The 22,094-nt window shown below is 39.1% G+C and overlaps 2 protein-coding genes across 2 annotated transcripts; both read right to left on the reverse strand.

Annotated features, from left to right (window-relative positions):
• Window positions 1–1,323: 1,323 nt before the first annotated feature.
• On the reverse strand, window positions 1,324–4,902 carry LOC139934890 (ficolin-1-like). The gene is made up of 4 exons (XM_071929311.1): window positions 4,663–4,902; window positions 3,481–3,617; window positions 3,093–3,354; window positions 1,324–1,870 (listed from the first exon to the last, which is right to left on the reverse strand). The coding sequence occupies exons 1-4, from the start codon at window positions 4,769–4,771 to the stop codon at window positions 1,623–1,625; spliced, it is 756 nt and encodes a 251-aa protein (XP_071785412.1). The 5' UTR covers window positions 4,772–4,902; the 3' UTR covers window positions 1,324–1,622.
• Window positions 4,903–15,464: 10,562 nt separating this feature from the next.
• LOC139935029 (ficolin-2-like) lies at window positions 15,465–21,432 on the reverse strand. The gene is made up of 4 exons (XM_071929479.1): window positions 20,804–21,432; window positions 17,982–18,109; window positions 17,604–17,865; window positions 15,465–16,449 (listed from the first exon to the last, which is right to left on the reverse strand). Exons 1-4 carry the CDS (start codon window positions 21,390–21,392, stop codon window positions 16,205–16,207), a joined length of 1,224 nt encoding a protein of 407 aa, XP_071785580.1. The 5' UTR covers window positions 21,393–21,432; the 3' UTR covers window positions 15,465–16,204.
• Between the last annotated feature and the right edge of the window lie 662 nt (window positions 21,433–22,094).

A 22,094-nucleotide genomic window follows, 5' to 3' on the forward strand; every position in this document is an offset into this window, starting at 1 on the left:
AGCCAGTGAATCCAATCTAAAAGATTTTGAGTACAGGAAATTAGAAACTTACCCAAGTTGGATCATTACTTGTTACAGAGTTTTTTATTTTAGATTTCATTCATAGATTATACTTCTGTCATAGATTATATCTGAGCATTAATTAACCAGGGGCCGATTTCACAAAGATCTAAAATTGATCGTAACTGCAAATCAATCGTAGTTGCGTAGTAAAGTGTGATGTCACAATACAAATCACTATGGTGATACTGAAAATTTGTGTTGCGATGAATTTTATTGCTTTGTGAAATCGGCCCCTGGACATATCCATTGCATTTAGCATTAGTTTTATTGCTAAGACAATAATAAACGATTTTATATAATATCATACTGCTATTCAGTTTTTACAAAACTGGGGGGAAAACCCCAAACAGAACAATTATTAGGAAACTAAACAGACAATATTGTGGTTAAAAGACACACGACACTATTATCAAGGCCCAGTCTTTTCACTTTGAGTATCTCAACATATGCATCAAATAACAAACCTGTGAAAATTTGAGCTCAAAAATGGTCGTCGAAATTGCGAGATAACTATGTAAGAAAAAACACCCTTTCACACGAAAACTACGTCACTTCAGAGAGAGCCGTTTCTCACAATGTTTTATTCTATCAACCTCTCCTCATAACTAGTTACCAGGTACGGTTTTACGCTAATAATTATTTTGGGTAATTACCAATAGTTTCCACTGCCTTTAAAAAGGCGTCGATTTAGTATGGAACCGTATTAAAGATGCTATGTCAGATTTTTGGCCGATTTGACCCACAAACTTTGATTTAAAATTCAATAGGTATTTTGATGGGGGTGGAGAAAGTTACAAGCTTTCATTTGAGCCATTGCTTGAAAAGCCCGCCAATTAATGTGTTTTATAAGAAACGTTTTAAATTTTTGTCATGGTTTCTGACCATTGAAAGTAAAAGTTAATCTTTTTTTCGTTAGAGCGGGTGATGAAATTGAAATACCAGTCACTCAAAAAAATATTTTTTTAAATAATGTTTGAGGCCAAAAATCCGACATAGCATCTTTAAGCCCTTTTTAATGTTCGTATACATGTATATCTAAATTCTATGTGAACAACTTAAAATACCGGATCTTTCATGACAAAATTGACAAAATAAAATAATTATTGTATTCGATTCAACGAGCCACCGCATTGCTTATAAAACACTCATGAAGATGTGGCATCCACTCTCATTATACGAGTCGGATTTAGAACGGGTTATATTAGAAGGATATCTTGAGAGTTTTATAAGCAATGCGTTTGTACTTGGAAGTCTTACATACTAAGTATACTGGTCGTATTGGGTTTAAACTGACATTTATTAGTTACTTTCTGCAACTATTTTAGCTACCCGATGTCACGGTTTTTATACATGTCTCTTTTAATCCATTGCATTAAAAGTTAATTCACATCAAATTGTTGTACATGTTTTACATTTTTAGGTTTCAAAGTACAGGTTTAATTATTATGGTTTAAAACAATACGAGAAACTTAATGAGATGAAGTGATCAGGTGATTTATAAGGAGATGTTTATTACTGCATGCGTACCTTTTTACAATGGTATCCATCTTAATTAAGGACTAAACTTTCCTTCTAATTTTCATCTCAGTTGTTTTGAGTGAGCGGTAACCCGAAAAGCCATACCACTTAATTCCTTCTGAGTTCGTAGTGGCATCATTGAAGTATCTCGCGTTCAAATTGGATTTGTAGCAGTAACCGTACCACCAGGCTCCGTGGTATAACTCAGCACAGTTAAAAGCATGGGCATCGTTGTCTCGGTCTTTGGTCGAGAAGGCCTGGTTATTGTGCCATGCTATTAACGCGTCTCCTGAAAGATAACACACGTAGCCATTATAGTCATACGTGTAAATAAAGGCGATGTTGACAGGAGGTAACTTTAAACATTAATTTGTTTCGAACATAACTTAGGCCGATAAGGTGTGATTAGAAACAAATTTATCAATTAATGGAACTGGGATATTGGGAGAAGTGAAGTAAATGTTTCACAATCAGGTTCATTTTTAACTGCATTTTGTTTTCTTTTCAAAGCCATTGGACACATTCTGAACAGAACCAAAAAATAAAAGTTCACAGATTTACAAATAACTTACAAAGTTTACAGAAGGTACTGGTGAAAGACTTCCCATGAAATATTATTCCATGAAACGCTTTACTTTTTGAGAAAACATTAAAACACCTATCAATTTTCGATATCAACAATAACAGATTTATTATAAACACATTTCATGACATGGCGAAACGTGCGGAAACAAGAGTGGGTTTTTCCCGTTATTTTCTCCCGACTCCGATGACCGATTGAGCCTAACTTTTCACAGGTTTGTTGTTTTATATTATTATACGTTGTGATACACGAAGTGGCCTTTGGACAATACTGTTTACCGATGTTGTGCAATTGCTTTAAGTTACAGTTTAATAAGATAGTTCGAAAATTGCTATCGAAACGGGATTTAAATGCAACGTTTATAAGTTATATTTGTTCTCCTCCAAATTGTGATTTTACGAATCTTTTAAATGTTTCTAGCGAGTTTAAAATTGCTGAATTCAAGTTATTCCTCGTACATTTTTTCATTTTTAGTTTCAAGGGATAAACATCATCTTCCTCTTTTTTACTTGGTGTTGGGCAGCAAAGGATAATAAAAGTTACACTCCCTCCAATTTTCGGCTTGGTTTGAGCAGCAAGGGATGCAAAATTCTACCCCTGCTTTTTCCGTCTGGAGTTGAGGAACAAAACATTGACAATTCCCCCTCCACTTTTAAAGGCACTCCAGACACTATTGGTTATTACTCAAAATGATTATTAGAAACCTACTTGAACTAGCATTGGAGAGATGTGAACATTGTGAGAAACGGCTCCCTCTGAAGGAACGTAGTTTCTGAGAAAGAGGTGATTTCTCATTTAACTATTTGAATCACAATGTTGCTTTTCTGTCTTTCATTGACACCTACCAAAAACAATCAGTCACAGCGATGGACACAGAATACCCTGCAATATTTCTGTATTACTACGAAGTTTCCACTTATAATCGTACCTGCGGTTCCATTGTAACTTCCTACAGTCAGCCTGTAGTTATCGCTCGCATCGGCGATGCTGAACGACCCATAAAAGGCAAAGCCGGTAACGTTGTCGAAGCTTGTGAGATCTACGCGGAGTTCGTACTCGCCCTGAGCAGTCAGACGGTGCAAGTTGTCGTTACCGAGCCAAAACTCTCCCTCTAGATTCCCAAAGCCCCGGCTGTAGCTGGCAAAGTCCAAATAGAAATCTACACTGCCGTCCTGACGCCGCTGGAAAACCTATCAAGAGAACGTGGAGGTTTTTAAAATAACCCTGGTCTTCTTTGACTTGATCAAACTTATTCTTATTTACAAATATATTCTAGACATGAGTGCTATCTCATTCACTATAATCCGTAAACTTACCGTCCATCCACCACCGTCTGTTTCCATATCACAGTATACCTGGAAAGCTTCACCGGAGTCTAGAGGTTGAACCAGGTACACGCCACTGATCAATTCACCCCTCGCAAGATTCTCGGAACAGACATTTGGAGGGGCAACTGCACAATATGTAAACAATAAAATAAAAACAAGTTTTTATTTCACCAACTGTAAGGACATAGATGTTATAATTTAAGAGAGTGCACAGCGCTGGAAAAGACTTGCAAACTGACCCCATCTTTAGTTGGTTTGCTGCATCCAGCCATCAGCACGTACGTGTATTTGCACGTACGTGTGTTCGATGCTTGATCGAGGCAAAGTCTGCCTCGATTGACGTCACAAAAGGGGTAGGCGGAGTCACCCCACACAACTTTATTTAATTGTTTAAACATATAAATCGTTAAAAACAATTACTCAACAAATTATTTTATTGTTCAGAAACATATACTCTAATGTTTGAAAAAAAACATCTATTTCCAGGTGACTTTAAAGTCACCTGGAACATGATTTTTTTTTTCTTTCAAACATAAGAGTATATGCTTACGAACAATAAAATAATTCTTTTAGTAATTATTTGTCACGATTTATATGTTTAAAAAATATCTAAAGTTGTTTGGGGGGGCTGACTACGCCTACCCCTTTTGTGACGTCAATCGAGGCAGACTTTGCCTGCAATGCGTATAGTAAACACACGTGCAAAGTACATGTACGTCCAAGTCGTGAGTTGGTACATTTCAAAAAGTTTGTTTCTGCATTCAGCAGCAATACACCTGGTCGGTAGTGACGGGAAAAAAACTTTTTCCTTCTTCTTTTAAACGTACAAACTCACGACTTGGTCCGTACATGTACTTTGCAATTGTGTTTACTCTACGCATTACAGGCAAAGTCTGCCTCGATTTACGTCACAAACAGCGCCCTCTCGGGTCGGGGTCTACTCTTAAATTTGTAAATAATATAAGAACTGATTTTTTAAAACCTTAGTTAACTGTTTGTTCACATTCCACTCATCAAAACACATATAATTAGTGACAAAAGCTTTATTTTGAAAAAAATACCACTTCCAGGTGACTTTAAACTGCTTTAAACTGCAACAAAGTTATCTTCGGCTTCGTGAACAATCTTTATATAGCCTTTATTACAATGTCTGTAAAGCAATAAACTTACGTCTAACATGAAGGAATTCAACCAAGGTAGAAACAGACACTTGAAGATCTTCAAGCTGTCGTCTTAAACCCTGTACCTCCGAGGAGACCGCTGAGACTGTGTTCTGCATTTCCTCGACTGTACGTTTAGTATCGGTCAGCTCGGAGGAAACAGTATCTACTTTACGTGTTGTATCTTCTTGATTTATTGATACTGTATGAAGTATTTCCTGGACGGTCGTACAGTTGTAGCCGCCGGTACCGGAGTTCACGGGAACGGATCGTCTGCAAACTGGCGGGTTGACTGTGATGTGTGGCTGGCACACACATCGCACAACTTACAGGGTTTACAGAAGGTAATGATGAAAGACTTCCCTTGAAATATTATTCCATGAAATGCTTTACTTTTTGAGAAAACATTAAAACAATTACCAATTCTCGTTATCGAGAATAACGGATTTATTTAAAACACATGTCATAACATGGCGAAACGTGCGGAAACAAGGGTGGGGTCTCCCGTTATTTTCTCCCGACTCCGATGAACGATTGAGCCTAAATTTTCACAGGTTTGTTATTTTATATATTAGTTGTGATACAAGATGTATGGGCCTTTGGACAATACTGTTTACCGATGTTGTGCGATTGCTTTAACAAAGGAAGTTTTCATGGTCATTTATTTTTTGGAGTAATTGCCATTATACTTTATACCCCGCCTTTAAAGTATTTTAATTAACTTTTGTTCCATTCAGAGGGAGGTAATACTTTTATTGCGACCACAGAAGATGGGCAGGAATTATTGATTGATAGCTCCTATGTGTGTCAGTACTGTGGCAAGAAATTGAAGACATATTACCACCTCAAGACGCACATGACCATCCATAATAATGAGCAGGTAAGAACAGGTGTTCGTTTGTCCATTTTTCTAGATAACCCTTAAAGGAACTCGGCAAACTCCCACAAGGGGATATACACACCAAGCTGGCAACAGCCAACCTCTCTTATAAAAACATTGGTTTAATGTCTACGATTAAGAATTATACAAATCAAGAAACAATACTTATTCTAGTCATTGTAAAATCCGCGATTTGTTTGGAGCCCACAACCTTGCAATAGACCGATCCATTAGGCTCCGCCCACGGCGCACGTGTGAGCAAGAACATGTGCGCATCTCCAATGTCATTCTGCACAACTCTGCCGGGTGCGCCAAGCCTACGCACACGCATGTCGGACCTTAATTTGTCGGACTTTTGGTTGCGCAATGGGTTGTGATTGGTGTCAAAACGTAATGGGGCGGGGCTTAATGGATCGGTCTATTGCAAGTCTTGCAGTCTAACCACTGGACCATGTTGACATGGAATGGGAGAAGAGACATACTTTTTCCTGATCTAAAGGTCTTTTTACACACAGTACCCCAGAGAATTGAAGTAGCCTTTTATGAATGCAAACTAAAGAGGTCTGATGCACATTATAGAGGCTTTGAAACCCAATTTGACCCCAAGTATGATTATCATTGTTGCAGGTGTACAAGTGCGTTCTGAAATCCTGCAACACAACCTACAAGGATCTGTATTCTTTCTTGGAGCACACTAAAGCTCATGAGAGTGAGATGTCATACCGATGTCATCTATGCAGTAAACACTTCCCATCGTTGTATGAGCTCGGTGTTCATCAGTACTCACATAGTCTATATCCCAACCAAGGACCAAGGCAACATTAGAAGTAAGAATACTAATAATAATTACACAGCATTTGTAGGACCCACTTTCTCTGTTCAACATTCAAAGGCGTTGGTTTAGGCTCTTTTAGTAAAATCGTTCTGATATCTGATGAGATTGAGCAAGCTCAGCTGATTCTGCAAAGAACAGAGACCGAATGTGCCAGAGTGGAGCTATTTCTCAACACCAGGAAGACGCAGTACATGATGTTTAACACACTGTAAAAAAATTGGGTAAAAAAATGCCCAACCTTTTACCCAATTAAGGGCGAATAGTGAACTCCTCCAACTTTTGGGCAAAATATTACCCATCAAAGTTGGGCACTCTGATTGCCAAATAATTGGGTAATATTTCCTCATCAATAGTTGGGTATATTTTGCTAACCAACAGTTGGGTAATATTTTGTTTACCCATTTTCTGGGTATTTAATACATTATCAATAACCCACTTATTGGGCGATGATTTTATTAATGATTTAACCCTTTTCGGTGTTATCCAACAATGGTGAATATATTTAACCCTTTGGTTTACAGTTTCTCCTGTGATACGTCATACAACCAGGCATAGAAAATATCTTTTCCACGATGGCAAACGGTAGTGAGCTGTGACCTCGACATCTCTCTCAAAATCGAGAGGGTGCTCAGTGGTTTGTAGATGCTTTGGAAGGTTAGTTTTTAACTAAATACAGTTTGTTTCCTGTTCAGTTGTTGTACACAGTCGTGACAGTTGCAGCGCAAGCACACGCATACTTGCCACAACCGGCATTGCACATAATGGCATGATAAAACTGAAACTAAAAACTGAAACTAATTCAACAGTTGTGTCACTGTGTTGCTCGCTCTGCAACTGTCACGACTGTGCACGACTGAATAGAAAACACAACTTCATATTTAGTTAAAAACTAACCTTCAAATTGGATCTATATCTACTGGACAACCCCGCTCGTCACAGCCACTCCTCCACTCGCCATGTTGGAAAATATCGCTATGTTTTTTATACCATACCCAACTTTTGGGCAACTCTTTGATCGTAGTGCGCATGATCGGATGATTTTGACCAACTAATGTGCATCATTTTAACCAACAATCAAAAGTAATTAAAATTACCCAAAAAGTTGCCCAATAAATAAGCAAAAGTGTAACCAACAGTTATGATAATTTCAGATTACGAATTATTTGCCCAACACTTGCCCAACTTTTGTTCCGCTTTTTAAACAAAAAATTGGCAAACAAAATGTTTGCCCAACAACACCAATTATTGGTTTTGTTGGGCAATTATCGACCAATAATTGTTGAAGTTACTTTGCTCAACAAATAATTTGACCAACGTTTTTGCAGTGCAGCAACACTACCACCCCCTTAAAGACAACCGTCAGTTCCGAGCAGAACCGGGTAACAGATTTTAAATACTTGGGCTCGTGGGTTAATGACACCGAGAAAGATGTGAAATGTCGTATCGCTTTTGCCTGGAAGGCACTCAACTCCATGAAGAACATATGGTCAAGTCAGATGTCCCAGTCCCTAAAGGTAAAGTTCTTTACTGCTACTGTGGAATCAGTACTGTTGTATGGATGCGAGTCCTGGGGTGGCTTTCACAAAGAGTTAGGACTAGTCTTATCTCGAGTTAGGACCAGATAGTCGTCCTAACTTAGGACTATCCATGCAATTTGTATATCTCCTAGGACTAGTCCTAAGTTAGGAGTAGTCCTAACTCTTTGTGAAATCGACAACTGGACACTAGCCAGTCGTCTAGAGAAGAGACTGAACGGCTGCTATACGAGAATGCTTCGCTGTGTTAAACAGATTCATTGGGAGAGGCATGTCACAAACCTGGAACTTTACGGTGGACTACCGAGAGTTAGCACCAAGATAAGGGCAAGAAGGCTGAGGAGACTAGCAGGTCACTGCCTCAGACATGCTGAGCTGGCAGTGAGCAAGCTTGTGCTTTGGGCCCCTACTCAAGGTCACTGTTCCCGAGGCAGACCACAAACCACCCATGTGGACACCTTGTGCCGGGACTCTGGACTGCGTCGGGAAGAGATGCGTACAGCAATGGAGGACCAACGTTTTTGGAGGGCGATCATCCGATGCTCCGCATCGACTGAATGAATAAAAATCTTCTTCTTCTTCCTTTCAAGTGCTGCTTCAATAATTGAAGATTACCGCACTGCGGCTGGGCGCACGCTTGAAACCATGAGACCGTAAGCCAATCTCTAGTGCGAGTGGTATAATGACAAATTATAGCACTTCTGTTTCCCTTCGGCCTTGTTGGATAATGGATAAGGGACCCAGACGCACTATATTGTTCTATACACAAGCTTTCAGGCAAACATGATGCGCAGCTTAACGCAATATGCGGTGTTGAAACAGCACAATATGCAGGGTGTGATATGGGCCATGCAATATAAATCACACCTCTTGTTGCTAAGGGTCGAACAATCAGAATCGAGTATTCAAGTCTGCTGTCAATACAGAAATAAATTTACTCACACAGAAGAAGATGCAAGTTGATACGTTCAGTTCTTACTGCACTGTTTCACCAAAAAGCAACAAATCTGTTTTAGCCACAACAGTTGCGATATGCCATACAAGTCAACATTTCAAAGCTTTATATTATGACTAGATTTGGGTTGCATTGTGGTGGTTATAACCAAAACCTGTTTCAGTTGAATTGTCCTTAAGTCAATTATTGGCCAATGACTGCAACAGTTATTGGTTACAGTTGGGAAAACAAACCCCAAGTAGGAAATGTTCAAAGGATATTTAAAGACACTAAACACTATTGGTAATTGTCAAAGACTAGTCTTCATAGTTGGTGTATCTCAACATAATATGCATAAAATAACAAACCTGTGAAAATTTGAGCTCAATCGGTCGTCGAAGTTGCGAGATAATAACGAAAGTAAAAACACCCTTGTCACACGAAGTTGTGTGCTTTTAGATTGTTGATTTCGAGACCTCAAATTCTAAATCTGAGGTCTCGAAATCAAATTCGCGGAAAATTACTTCTTTCTCGAAAACTATGCCACTTCAGAGGGAGCCGTTTCTCACAATGTTTTATACTATCAACCTCTCCCCATTACTCGTTACAAAATAAGGTTTTGAGTAATTACCAATAGTGTCCACTGCCTTTAATAAGCTTAGGTAACCGTATACTAATGAGTTTTACATTTTATTCTACGCAGGGAGTATCGATGTAATAAATGCATGAACCGTTATTCAACCCCGGAGGCCTTAGAACACCACTTGGCAACAACGACCCATCACTACGGCTGCCCACACTGTAAGAAGGTCTTCCCTTGTGAACGCTACCTCCGTCGCCATCTCCCAACCCACAGCGCTTATGGGCAGTTCACATGCCACATCTGTCAGAAATCCTTCAAGACTGATCACTATATCTTAAGTCTCATTTGCTCATACACAGCGGGGATAAACCGTATAAGTGTGACGCTTGTGAGAAGACGTTCAACCGCCCGGATAAGCTAAAGAGACATTAACCTCACTCACGATCCTGTCAAGAAACTCAAATGTCCGTTCCGCTCCTTGACTGGATGTGAGAAGATGTTCAACCGTCCCGATAAACTCAAAGCACATATCATATCACATAGCGGCATCAAGCCCTTTAAGTGTCCTCAGTGTTTCAAGTGTTTCAGCCGACGTCCCAATTTGGCGGAGCATATGCGAATTCATACCGATGACTATACCATTCGTTGTAAAGTATGTAATAAAGGATTCGCCCGTGAGAAATATAAGAATGCTCATAATTGTCCGAGATGGGCACAAACAAGGGAAGCACTGAAATCCAATATAGAATGTGACATGAATGAATCTGTCCTTGGTGATTTGTCAAACGAAGCTTTGAAACAAACTGAATCCATCGTCGATGCCAAGACTCCATCTCACAACATCTCCGAACATAATGAGAAACCCGAAGAAGTACATCCAGTTCTCTTAACCAAGACAAGGCAAGTCAGACTCAGGCACTCTGGTTTCTCTATAGAAGGTTCATATGCTTGACAACACGGTCACGAGGATGGCTCCGAGGAGTAGACGAGGGCGTGGCGGAGCAAGAGGCAGGCCAAGACGTGTCACTCAGAAGAGAAAAATCCCGAATTGATCGACGGAGGATATTGAGAGAGACTTAGAGGCTATCAGGAGTGGCTTGGAGGAGCAGCAACGACAGGAGATGGAGAGACAGAAAGCCAACCATGGAATCCGCACAGCATCAACAAGATGAGGATCTGATGGCAGGAAGCTCACGGATGATAACGATCATGGTGACCCCTGACCAGGAGGTGGTCAGTGTCACATCGGGAGAGACGGTCACTTTGAAACAGCAACAACAGCCAACTATTAATAACTCTACTTCTATTGCACTTCGATCATCATTCTCCGCTTACAAGCAAGTGGCGAATTTCTGCGCCAGCTCTGTAAGCGTAGAATTCCTAAGTAACATGTAATACACTTGGTAACCAGTGAAATAAGCTGGACATAAGTGCAGAATTCCGTGCTAACCAGTGAAATAAGCTTGACATAAGTGCAGAATTCCGTGCTAACCAGTGAAATAAGCTTGACATAAGTGCAGAATTCCGTGCTAACCAGTGAAATAAGCTTGACATAAGTGCAGAATTCCGTGCTAACCAGTGAAATAAGCTTGACATAAGTGCAGAATTCCGTGCTAACCAGTGAAATAAGCTTGACATAAGTGCAGAATTCCGTGCTAACCAGTGAAATAAGCTTGACATAAGTGCAGAATTCCGTGCTAACCAGTGAAATAAGCTTGACATAAGTGCAGAATTCCGTGCTAACCAGTGAAATAAGCTTGACATAAGTGCAGAATTCCGTGCTAACCAGTGAAATAAGCTTGACATAAGTGCAGAATTCCGTGCTTACGCGAGCGCAGATTCTTTGCTTACAGTAAGCAGAGCCATAAAACTTGGCCCAGGTCTTGCTGGCCAGTCACTAAAAAAGTAAAGGGCAAACCTGTGGCAACAAATTGACCACTCTCCAATAAAAAACAAAAATGTTTTATAAAGGAAAACGTGAAACATTAGAATAGATGTCTTTGTAATTTCTTGGCTTACAGAGATTGCCCAATTTCCTAATTGGAAGGTATCTATCTAGTTGGGTGCAATATTTACCTGGATTAATACTGACCTGGTCGTATCTGTTCTTTTTACACTATCAATGCATTTCTTATCTTTAGGATAGGAGTAATTTTTCTAAATCAATCACACACTGTCAAATGCAATCCTTGTTATTAACTAAATGAACAAATCTTTTAGAAAAAATCTTTGTATATGTGCATTTAATTTCTGAACCATCGTAGACATCTGTGACAGACAGGGACCTTATTTCATGGCTCTGCTTTATACCGTAAGCAAAGAATCAGCGCTTGCGGAATCAGGGAATTCCATGCTGATGTTAAGCGTATTTCATGGTTAGCTGGGAACTTAGCTGGTGCATACTCCAATATACTAGGCATTTTTTGCTTACACAGCTAGTACAGAAAACCTGTGCTTGGCTTTCACAGTAAGCGAAGAATGGTGATCGTAAGTGCAGACTTCAGCAGTAAGCAAAGCCATGAAATTGAGCCCATATGAACTGGATAATTAAAAAAAAACTAATCATGAGGATATTCAATCTTGTGAAATTTAGATATTATAGTTACAACTGTAATATAGGACAAATCTTTGCTGAGGTGATATTTATTTGTTTACAGTGTTTCATTGGTAGACATTTTATTTTTTTAGTTGTACATCTTTATATGTTTTTAAGGTGTACATGTGCCATTGTGCAGAAGATTAGATTAAGTTCATCTTTTAGCTTTCAATTGTCACACCATGCAACCAAATCAACATACTTGAAATATTCATCAAATTCAGTGACCACAAACAAAAGGGCTTTCTTATTGTTATAAGGAGTTTCGAGCTTGTATATTTTAGGCTCATTTTGATTGCAACAATTGAACTAATAAGCAGTTTTGTTTGCAAGGTTATAAAATCTATTTTACTCAAGCTTTGATGGTGTGTTAGATGGAAGTAATTATCTGGAGGATTGGTACTGGTATGAACCATTTAAATCTGTGAGTTTTCACATTGAGAGTAGTTATTTTCCCCCAGGAAACTTTGTCTTCTAAAACGATGTGTTTTCATTTATTGAATGATGTATACATGTACATGTATGTATGCCAATTGAAGTGTTTGAAATTATTAAACCAAACTTAAATGGTCCAGAATGTTGTATTCAGTAGAAAGCTGTTGAGTTGTTTTGTTTTTGTGTATATTTAATGAGTCAAACAAAGACTGAGGCAATAAAAGATTGCTGTAGCAAAACAATAAAAACGGCCAGAAGTTGGTGGCAAGGTCGTAATTTTTAACCTTGTCGCAAATACTCTGTACGTGCACAATAGACGTGGAATGAGATGCATGGTGGTCTAGCTATAGCTGTCAAATTTGGGTACTAGCTAGACCAGCATGCACCTCATTCGACAGTTTGCGCCTGCGCAATGGTATTTGCGAAAAGGTATGTGGGTGCACAGCACCACTAAATGAACTCCCGAGCACAGCTGTGCATAATGTTATAATACACAAACAAGTTGAAGATAATAATGAAAGAAAAAACACCCTTGTCACACGGTGACGAAGTTGTGTGATTTCTGATGCTTGATTTCTAGACCTCAAATTCTCTGAGGTCTCGAATCAAACTCGTGGAAAATTACTTCTTTCTCAAAAACTACGTCACTTTAGCCGTTTCTCACAATGTTTTATACTATCAACCTTTCCCCATTACTCGTAACCAAGTACGGGTTTAGGCTAATAATTGTTTTTGGTAGTTACCAATAGTGTCCACTGCCTTTAAATACACTGCTCAATTTAATATGAGTAGTCCCTATAGGCCTGTCGAGTTAGTCTCCCTGCTGGCCTCCAAGTCAATAATGCCACTTTTTTAGGGACTCATCCAAATCGTACATCAAGATGGTAGTCAACAACCCCAAGTCACATTAGGGAAAATGTGTGTAGGCCTACACCCTGAAAACCCTTTGGGTATTGTAGCGGCCCTATACTTGCTTTTGCACCATCAGTGATTTCATTGGATACAATGATTTCATTGGATAAACGTGAAGTGACGTTAGCTTTCCACATCTGTATTTCAATTGGTCAGAGGTGATGTGGGTACAGCTGACAAACATCACATTGGACCAATCATCAAAACACAGATTTGGTCGTCTGCATGTTGTGGGCGCACTGCTGGGGTCTGCGATGGTTAGTCTAGCGATAGCCAGCGCCCCTTGTTAGATTTAAAGGAACACGTTGCCTACGGTCGAGTTGGTCTTTGAAAAACGTGTGTAACAGTTTGTTATGAAATGCACATGGGTAAAAAGATGTTGTAAAAGTAGAATACAATGATCCACACAAACAAGCCTCGAAATTGCACGGTTTTCCTTTTACCTCGTCGACTAACACGGTCGGCCATTTATGGGAGTTCGCACAGTAAAAGGCAAACCTCGCAATTTCGAGGCAAACTTGTGTGGATCATTGTATTCCACTTTAAAAACATCTTTCTAACCATATGCATTTTATAAAAAATGGTTACAAACGCTTTTTATAGACCAACTCGTCTGATCCAAGGCAACGTGTTCCTTTAACTTCAGTCGTTTGCCCTATCCACTGCGAGTTGGGGGGCACGATAGCTAGCTTACCTGGGGCGTTTTTTCTTTCTTTCATTATTCTCTTGCAACTTCGACCAGTTGAGTCCACTTTTCCACAGATTGTTATTTCTGCATTATGTTGAGATACACCAAGTGAGAATGGTCTTTGACAGTCAATACCAAACGTGTCCAGCCGTCATTTTCACCAAACTCTGCCTAACTTTAGAATCAATTTTAGGACTTAGGACGAGTTCAGTTCAGTTCCGTAACCATGGGCCTAGATGTTACGACGCATTGAACCCATCTCCTATTGGACGAGTTAATAATAATAATCCGTTTTTATATAGCGCTCTTCACACCCAGAGGGCGTCCCAAAGCGCTTAACATTATTACCCCTGGTCACTGGGCCTTAAATCACTCCTTAAACCATCTCAACTCCCCGGTGGGGAGTATGCAGCCTGCGCAACATTAGTTGTGCGCTACTCGGCTAAATCAATCACAAGAACCATCTCTGCCCTCACAGGTACCCATCTACCCCTGGGTGGAGATAAGCAATTTTAGTGAAGTGTCTTGCTCAGGGACACAAGTGTCACGACCGGGATTCGAACCCACACTCTGCTGAACAGAAGCACCAGAGCACCTTTCCGCTCGGCCACGACACCCTGAGTTACTCGTCCTAACTCGAGATAGGATTTATCCTAGCATTTCATGAAATCGGCTGCAGTGCCTTTTATTCTAATTTCAACATTCAATTCAATTTAATTCACTTTATTATCCCAGATGGGAAATTCAGTTTAGACAAGACGACTTATTTATGCACTAACAAAAAATGTTTGGTCCACAGTTAAAACACTGGCTTATTTGCTTTGCGCACAAAAATATTGTGTGTGTTTTTTTGGTCAATCATTGGACCAAAACGTACACCAACAACGTTGTTTTTCGATCTATCCATTAACCTACACGGGTTAATATTCCAGAAAGTATGAAGTACATACATGTACACTGCACTACACTTTGTATACAGCGGTAGGTAACACAAATCATTGCACTGTCTGGGCTGATTTTATTTGGTTATTATTTTTTATTTTTTAAACTAGACTTTGAACTGACTAACTTATCATGCTTAACAAAAACGATGTTTTACCTCAAAATCAGTTGTGGCCGAAGGAGGGTACTTCTCGTTTAATTGAAGAAGTTGCATAAATTATAACAATCGCCGTGTGATGAAATGTAACCTGGAAAAAGGGTACACTATGAAAACTATATTGAATATAACTAATAAAACACACTCAAGAGCGGGTGAGGAAAAGACGCGAGGAAATGCACAAACAAAATAGGAACAGATGACACAAAGTATAGGTTTCTCAAAAAAAAATAAAAAATGACTTTATTGATTATAAGACAATTTAACAAAAGCAGTATAAAACATTGCAAACCAAAAATGGATGAACTTGTGATCTAAACCTTAAAAATGACTCTGTTCGGAACTTCAAACACAGAAAACCAAGGTAAACCTAAACCAAAATAAACTATAAGAAACCTTGACCAAAGCTAACAAAAAAACAAAACCAAAAATCAAATTAAAATCAAAATGGCTTTTGAAACTGATTCCATAATTATTAGCAGGAAATACACTTGAAGCAGGCAAAATTATGTAGAAATTAAAACTTAAGCAGAGAGATAAACCAGAAGTGCTCCTTGCGCTGTCAGGCTGCTATATGATTGTTATTCAAAGATATAACAATGAGTCACCCAGCCTCAAGTTTTAATTAGCAAAATAACCAATCTTTGAAAGTTTCATCACATTGGGATTGCCAGTGAATCCAACCTGAAAGATTTTGAGTACAGGAAATTAGAAACCTACCCAAGTTGGATCATTACCTGTTACAGAGTTGTTTATTTTAGATTCCATTCATAGATTATACTTCTGTCATAGATTATATCTGAGCATTAATTAACCAGGACATATCCATTGTAGTTAATATTTTTTATACATGTCTCATTCAATCCATTGCATTAAAAGTTAATTCACATTAAATTGTTGTACATGTTTTCCATTTTTTGGTTTCAAAGTACAGGTTTAATTATTATTGTTTAAAACATTACGAGAAACTTAATAAGATGAAGCGATCAGGTGATTTATGAGGAGATGTTTATTACTGCATACCTTTTTATAATGGTATCCATCTTAATTAAGGACTAAACTTCTCTTCTAATTTTCATCTCAGTTGTTTTGAGTGAGCGGCTACCCGAAAAGCCATTCCACCTCATTTCTCCTCGGGTTATAGCTGAGGACTCATTTAAGTATCTCCCGTTCAAATTGGAGTCGAAGCAGGCACGGTACCACCAGGCTCCGTACCACTCAGCACAGTTACTAGAATAGGCATCGTTGTCTCGGTCTTTGGTCGAGAAGGCCATGTTATTGTGGTATGATAACATGTCTCCTGTAAAATAACACACGTAGCCATTATAGTCATACGTGTAAATAAAGGCGATGTTGACAGGAGGTAACTTTAAACATTAATTTGTTTCGAACATAACTTAGGCCGATAAGGTGTGATTAGAAACAAATTTATCAATTAATGGAACTGGGATATTGGGAGAAGTGAAGTAAATGTTTCACAATCAGGTTCATTTTTAACTGCATTTTGTTTTCTTTTTAAAGCCATTGGACACATTCTGAACAGAAACACAAATTAAAAGTTCACAGACTTACAAAGTTTACAGAAGGTACTTTTCGAGAAAACATTAAAACACCTATCAATTTTCGATTTCAACAATAACGGATTTATTATAAACACATTTCATGACATGGCGAAACTTGCGGAAACAAGAGTGGGTTTTCCCTTTATTTTCTCCCGACTCCGATGACCGATTGAGCCTAACTTTTCACAGGTTTGTTGTTTTATATATATGTTGTGATACACGAAGTGGCCTTTGGACAATACTGTTTACCGATGTTGTGCAATTGCTTTAAGTTACAGTTTAATAAGATAGTTCGAAAATTGCTATCGAAACCGGATTTAACGTTTATACGTTCTATTTGTTCTCCTTCAAATTGTGGTTTTACGATTCTGTTAAATGTTTCCAGCGAGTTTAAAATTGCTGAATTCAAGTTGTTTGCCGTACATTTTGTAATTTTTTAGTTTCAAGGGATAAACATTATCTTCCTCTTTTTTACTTGGTGTTGGGCAGCAAAGAATAATAAAAGTTACACCCCTCCAATTTTCGGATTGGTTTGAGCAGCAATGGATGCAAAATTCTACCCCTCCTTTTTCCGTCTGGAGTTGAGGAACAAAACATAGACAATTCCCCCTTCACTTTTAAAGGCACTCCAGACACTATTGGTTATTACTCAAAATGATTATTAGAAACCTACTTGAACTAGCAATGGAGAGATGTGAACATTGTGAGAAACGGCTCCCTCTGATGGAACGTAGTTTTTGAGAAAGAGGTGATTTCTCATTTAACTATTTGAATCACGATGTTGCTTTTCTGTCTTTCATTAAGACCTACCAAAAGCAATCGGTCACAACGATGGACACAGATTACCCTGCAATATTTCTGTATAACTACAAGTATCCACTTATAATCGTACTTGCGGTTCCAGAGTGTTTTCCTACAGTCAGCGTGTAGTTATCGCTCACATCGGTGATGGTAAACGAGTCATACACGGCAAAGCCGGTATCGTCGTCGAAGCCTGTGAGATCTACACGGAGTTCATACTCGCCCTGAGCAGTCAGACGGTGCAAGTTGTCGTTACCGAGCCAAAACTCTCCCTCTAGATTCCCAAAGCCCCGGCTGTAGTTGGCAAAGTCCAAAAAGAAATCTACACTGCCGTCCTGACGCCGCTGGAAAACCTATCGAAGAAAAATTAACGCACATCATTTTGAATGGCTTTGTGTTCACATAACATTTTAGACTTTACACTTCTAAAAAACATGTATTTTGGATGGAAAGTCCTCCATTGTCTTACCGTCCAGCCTCCGCCGTCTGTCTCCATATCACAGTACACCTTGAATGGCCTACCGGAGTCCGGCTTCACGGCATAAACGCCACTGCGTGCCTCACCTCTTGCGAGCACGTCGGAACAATCTCTGACTCCTTATATAAAAAACGAGATAATGATTTTAGTATAGATGGAAAACAGAATACCAGGACAAGATTGAAATGAGAATCATCTGCTATATCCCTCTCTTTAAAGTCACTGAATACTATTGGTAACTACTCAAAATAATCGTTAGCATAAAACTTACTTGGTAATGAGCAATGGAGAACTGTTGGTGGTATAAAACAGTGTAAGAAACGGCTCCCTCTTAAGTAACGTAGTTTTCGAGAAAGAAGTAATTTCCCACTAAAATATTTGATTTGAATTTGTGACTTCAGCTGGGGTCTCGAAATCAAGCGTCTGAAAGCACACAACTTGTGCGACAAGGGTGTTTTTTTCTTTCTTTATTCTCTTGCAAATTCGACGACTACACAGGTTTGTTATTTTATGCATAATAATGTCGAGTTACACCAAGTGAAAACACTAGTCTTTAACAATTACTAAAAGGCGTCCAGTACAAACTCTCTTAATGTAAAAGAGTGAAAAAACACTCCTTTTGTCCGCCATACCACTCTTGCAAAGAGCCATATGACGAAAAACTCTTCTTAGAGTGAAAGACGGGTACTTTCAACTCGATTTAGAGTGAAGTTAGTTTGTTTCAATTTCACTCAAAAAGAGTAACACAGTTTGACTTTCACTCTCAAAAGAGCGAAACTGACACCACTCGGACAAGAGAGTGACAACACCCTCGTCGTGGCACTTTTGTGTATGAGTAAATTTGAACGCATGTTTATAACAGACAGAAGGTGTAACGCTTACGATCGGGTGTGTATGCGTGTGTGTGAGGGGGGGGGTGGGAAGTACGTTTCGAATGGTGATTAAATCGACCCCTTGCATATGACGCCACTGATTGCCTGAGAGTCATGCGCAGTGCGTACACACGAGTGCAGGTTTCCGTAGATTGACATTAAAGGTGGCCGCCATGCAAACGGTCGTTTGTGGTACAACAGTCTCCCCTAAACTTAATCTTGAGTATTTAAAGGAACACAAATTTGCCTCGAAATTGCGTGGTTTTCCTTTTACTTTGCGAACTAACACGGTCGGCCATTATGGGAGTCAAATAAATTGGCTGCCATAAATGGCCGACCGTTAGTCGACGCGGTAAAAGGAAAACCACGCAATTTCGAGGCATATTGTGTGGATCATTGTATTCTACTTTTTTTTATTATATTATTAGTGGTTTATTGTAAAAAACATCTGTTTGTCGCAGTCCAAAAATTAAAATAACAAAAATTAAAATACAGATTTACATTTACAAAAGAGACGTTATGAGAACTTAAATTAGATAAAACAAAGACAATACATTTTAACAAGCACACCTAACTAACAAACCCAAACACCAAAACACCCAAACAAACACCCAAACGAACATCCAAACAAACAAACAAACAAACAAACAAACAAACAAACAAACAAACAAACAAACAAACCCAAACAAACAAACAAACAAACAAACAAACAAAACAAAAAAAATTGGAGGCCTGCTAAAATGTTTTAAAGTCATCTGGAAATATAAAAAAAAATCTTCAAACATTAGAGTATATGTTTCTAAACAATAAAATAATTTTTGAGTAATTGTTTTTAACGATTTATATGCTTAAAAAAATTAATAAAGTGGTGTGGGGGTGACTCCGCCTACCCCTTTTGTGACGTCAATCGAGGCAGACTTTGCCTCGATCGAACATCGAATTCGAACACACGTACGTGCAAGTACATTCAAGTCCTAGTCGTGAGTTTGTACGTTTGGAACAAGTTTTTTTCTTGCATTTTTCCGGCAATGTCGACCAGGTGTATTGCTGCTGGATGCAGCAAAACAACTAAAGATGACATGAAGAAAGAAGTTCTTTTCTTAAACATAACGCCATCCCAACAATTTGTCCAGCTAGTGGGGAAGTCGAAGAAGGTAACTGAAAGACGTAACGAACCTAAATGAGCAGTTGCCTAACGTGACAAAAAATCAGGTATTGTTTCAACTTTTAGGGCATGTTTTTAGCTTTCGCCAAGCGTCACTATCTTGTGTTGGTACTGCATGCGATTCATCGCGCCTCGATTGACGTCACGAACAGCGCCCTCTCGGGTCGGGCTAATTTTCAAATTTGTAAATAAAATGGAAACTAATTTTTTTAAAACCATAGTTAATTGTTTATTCATATTCCACTCATCAAACCACATATTTTAGTGACAAAAGCTTTATTTTGACAAAATACCACTTCCATGTTCAAAATACTGGTGAGGTAGTGAATGGCGCTAGACCTGTATCGGTTGGTTCTGCACCTGATACTAGACAAAGAGTCGGAATTCCTAAGGTTATTGTTCCATGCAGGAGGCAGCCACTCTCTATGTGGTTGAGGACAGGTCCGAATTACCAAAATTCAAAGAGAGCTGTTCAAGTCTTTCAGTGAGGGGCGGAATGTTAAGCACCACACAAATATCTGCAAAAAACACCAAACTTTAAAAGAAAAACCGGAGCTCTAACAGTTGCGATGTGGACGCGCTGAAAAACTCTACCAAAAAAGAAAAAAAAAACATCTTTCCAACCATATGCATTGAATAACAAACGATTATCAACGCTTTTCAAAGACCAACTCGACCGGTCTAAGGCAACGTGTTCCTTTAAAAGATAAAGTTGTGTGCTTGTGTCTTTTTCTACCTCCATGGTTTAACCACGATTGCAAGCAAACAAAACCTACCATGGATCTTCGTCATAGATACTGACTCCTGGAGCTCTTCCACCTGACGCCCACTGACTCCCATTTCACGTCTTATGTCTTTTAACTGAAGTGTTGTGTTTCTTAGTGCGACAGTTACCATTTGTTGGTTGGTAGTTACTGCAACCTGCAACTCACTAACCATACGACGTGTTTCCTCTTGCTCAGAGGTGGCTGTTTCTTGGTTGGTTGATATTGCAGCCATTGTACGTCTTGCCGCAGTCTGCAACTCACTAACCATTCGACGTGTTTCCTCTTGCTCAGAGGTGGCTGTTTCTTGGTTGGTTGATATTGCAGCCATCGTACGTCTTGTGTCCTCCAGCTCAGATGAAACAGTTTCATGATTATCAGTCATTATTACTTTGAGCTCTTTCACCTGGTCTTGTGTGTTTCTGAGTTCATCTTCAAGAATGACTAGGTAGTTTTCTACTATAAGCCTTAACTCGGCTACCTTACTATTTGTATCTACATCACATGAAACTGTTCTCTGGTTGCTGGAAGCTTCAACTTGTAGTTCAACTTGAGACTTCACAATCAGAATGACCAAGAGCGAACGGATAAACAACCCCATTTTGCTCAATTATAACTGCAACTACAAAACACGACTCCTTTCGTTGCTGAATAGAGTAGAAATGTATAGATGAGTGAGCAACAGCCTATCTGTAGATCATTTTATATTAAACAGATGGTACCCGCATTAAAGTTTGTTTTTCTTCCTGATATACTGTTAGAGCGACCTGGATTCTTAGGGGAAATAGCCGTTGAACGTCAAAGACACTGGACACTTTTGGTTATTGTCAAAGACCAGTCTTCTCACATCTCAACATATGCATAAAATGACAAACCTGTGAAAATTTGAGCTCATTACTGGTCGTCGAAGTTGCGAGATAATATGGAAGAAAAAATACACTTGTCACACGAAGTTGTGTGCTTTCAGTTGCTTGATTTCGAGGGCTCAAAATCTAATTCTGAGGTCTCGAAATCAAACTCGGGGAAAGTTACTCCTTTCTCGGAAACTACGTTACTTCAGAGGGAGCCTTTACTAGCAATGTTTTATACTATCAACAGCTCTCCACTACTCGTCACCAAGTAAGGTTTTGTGCTATTAATTATTTTGAGTAATTACCAATAGTGTCCACTGCCTTTAAGAGAGACTGACTCGGGAACTATGTAGGTAGGTCAGAGTTCAGAGAGTGTCGTGTGAACAACTTTCAACCAGACTCGAGGATTGGTTTTGGACTTGGGCCAGACCCAAAGTTGTTACAATGACGTG

The sequence above is a fragment of the Asterias amurensis genome, chromosome 3 (assembly GCF_032118995.1).
Source record: "Asterias amurensis chromosome 3, ASM3211899v1".
NCBI lineage: Eukaryota > Metazoa > Echinodermata > Asteroidea > Forcipulatida > Asteriidae > Asterias > Asterias amurensis.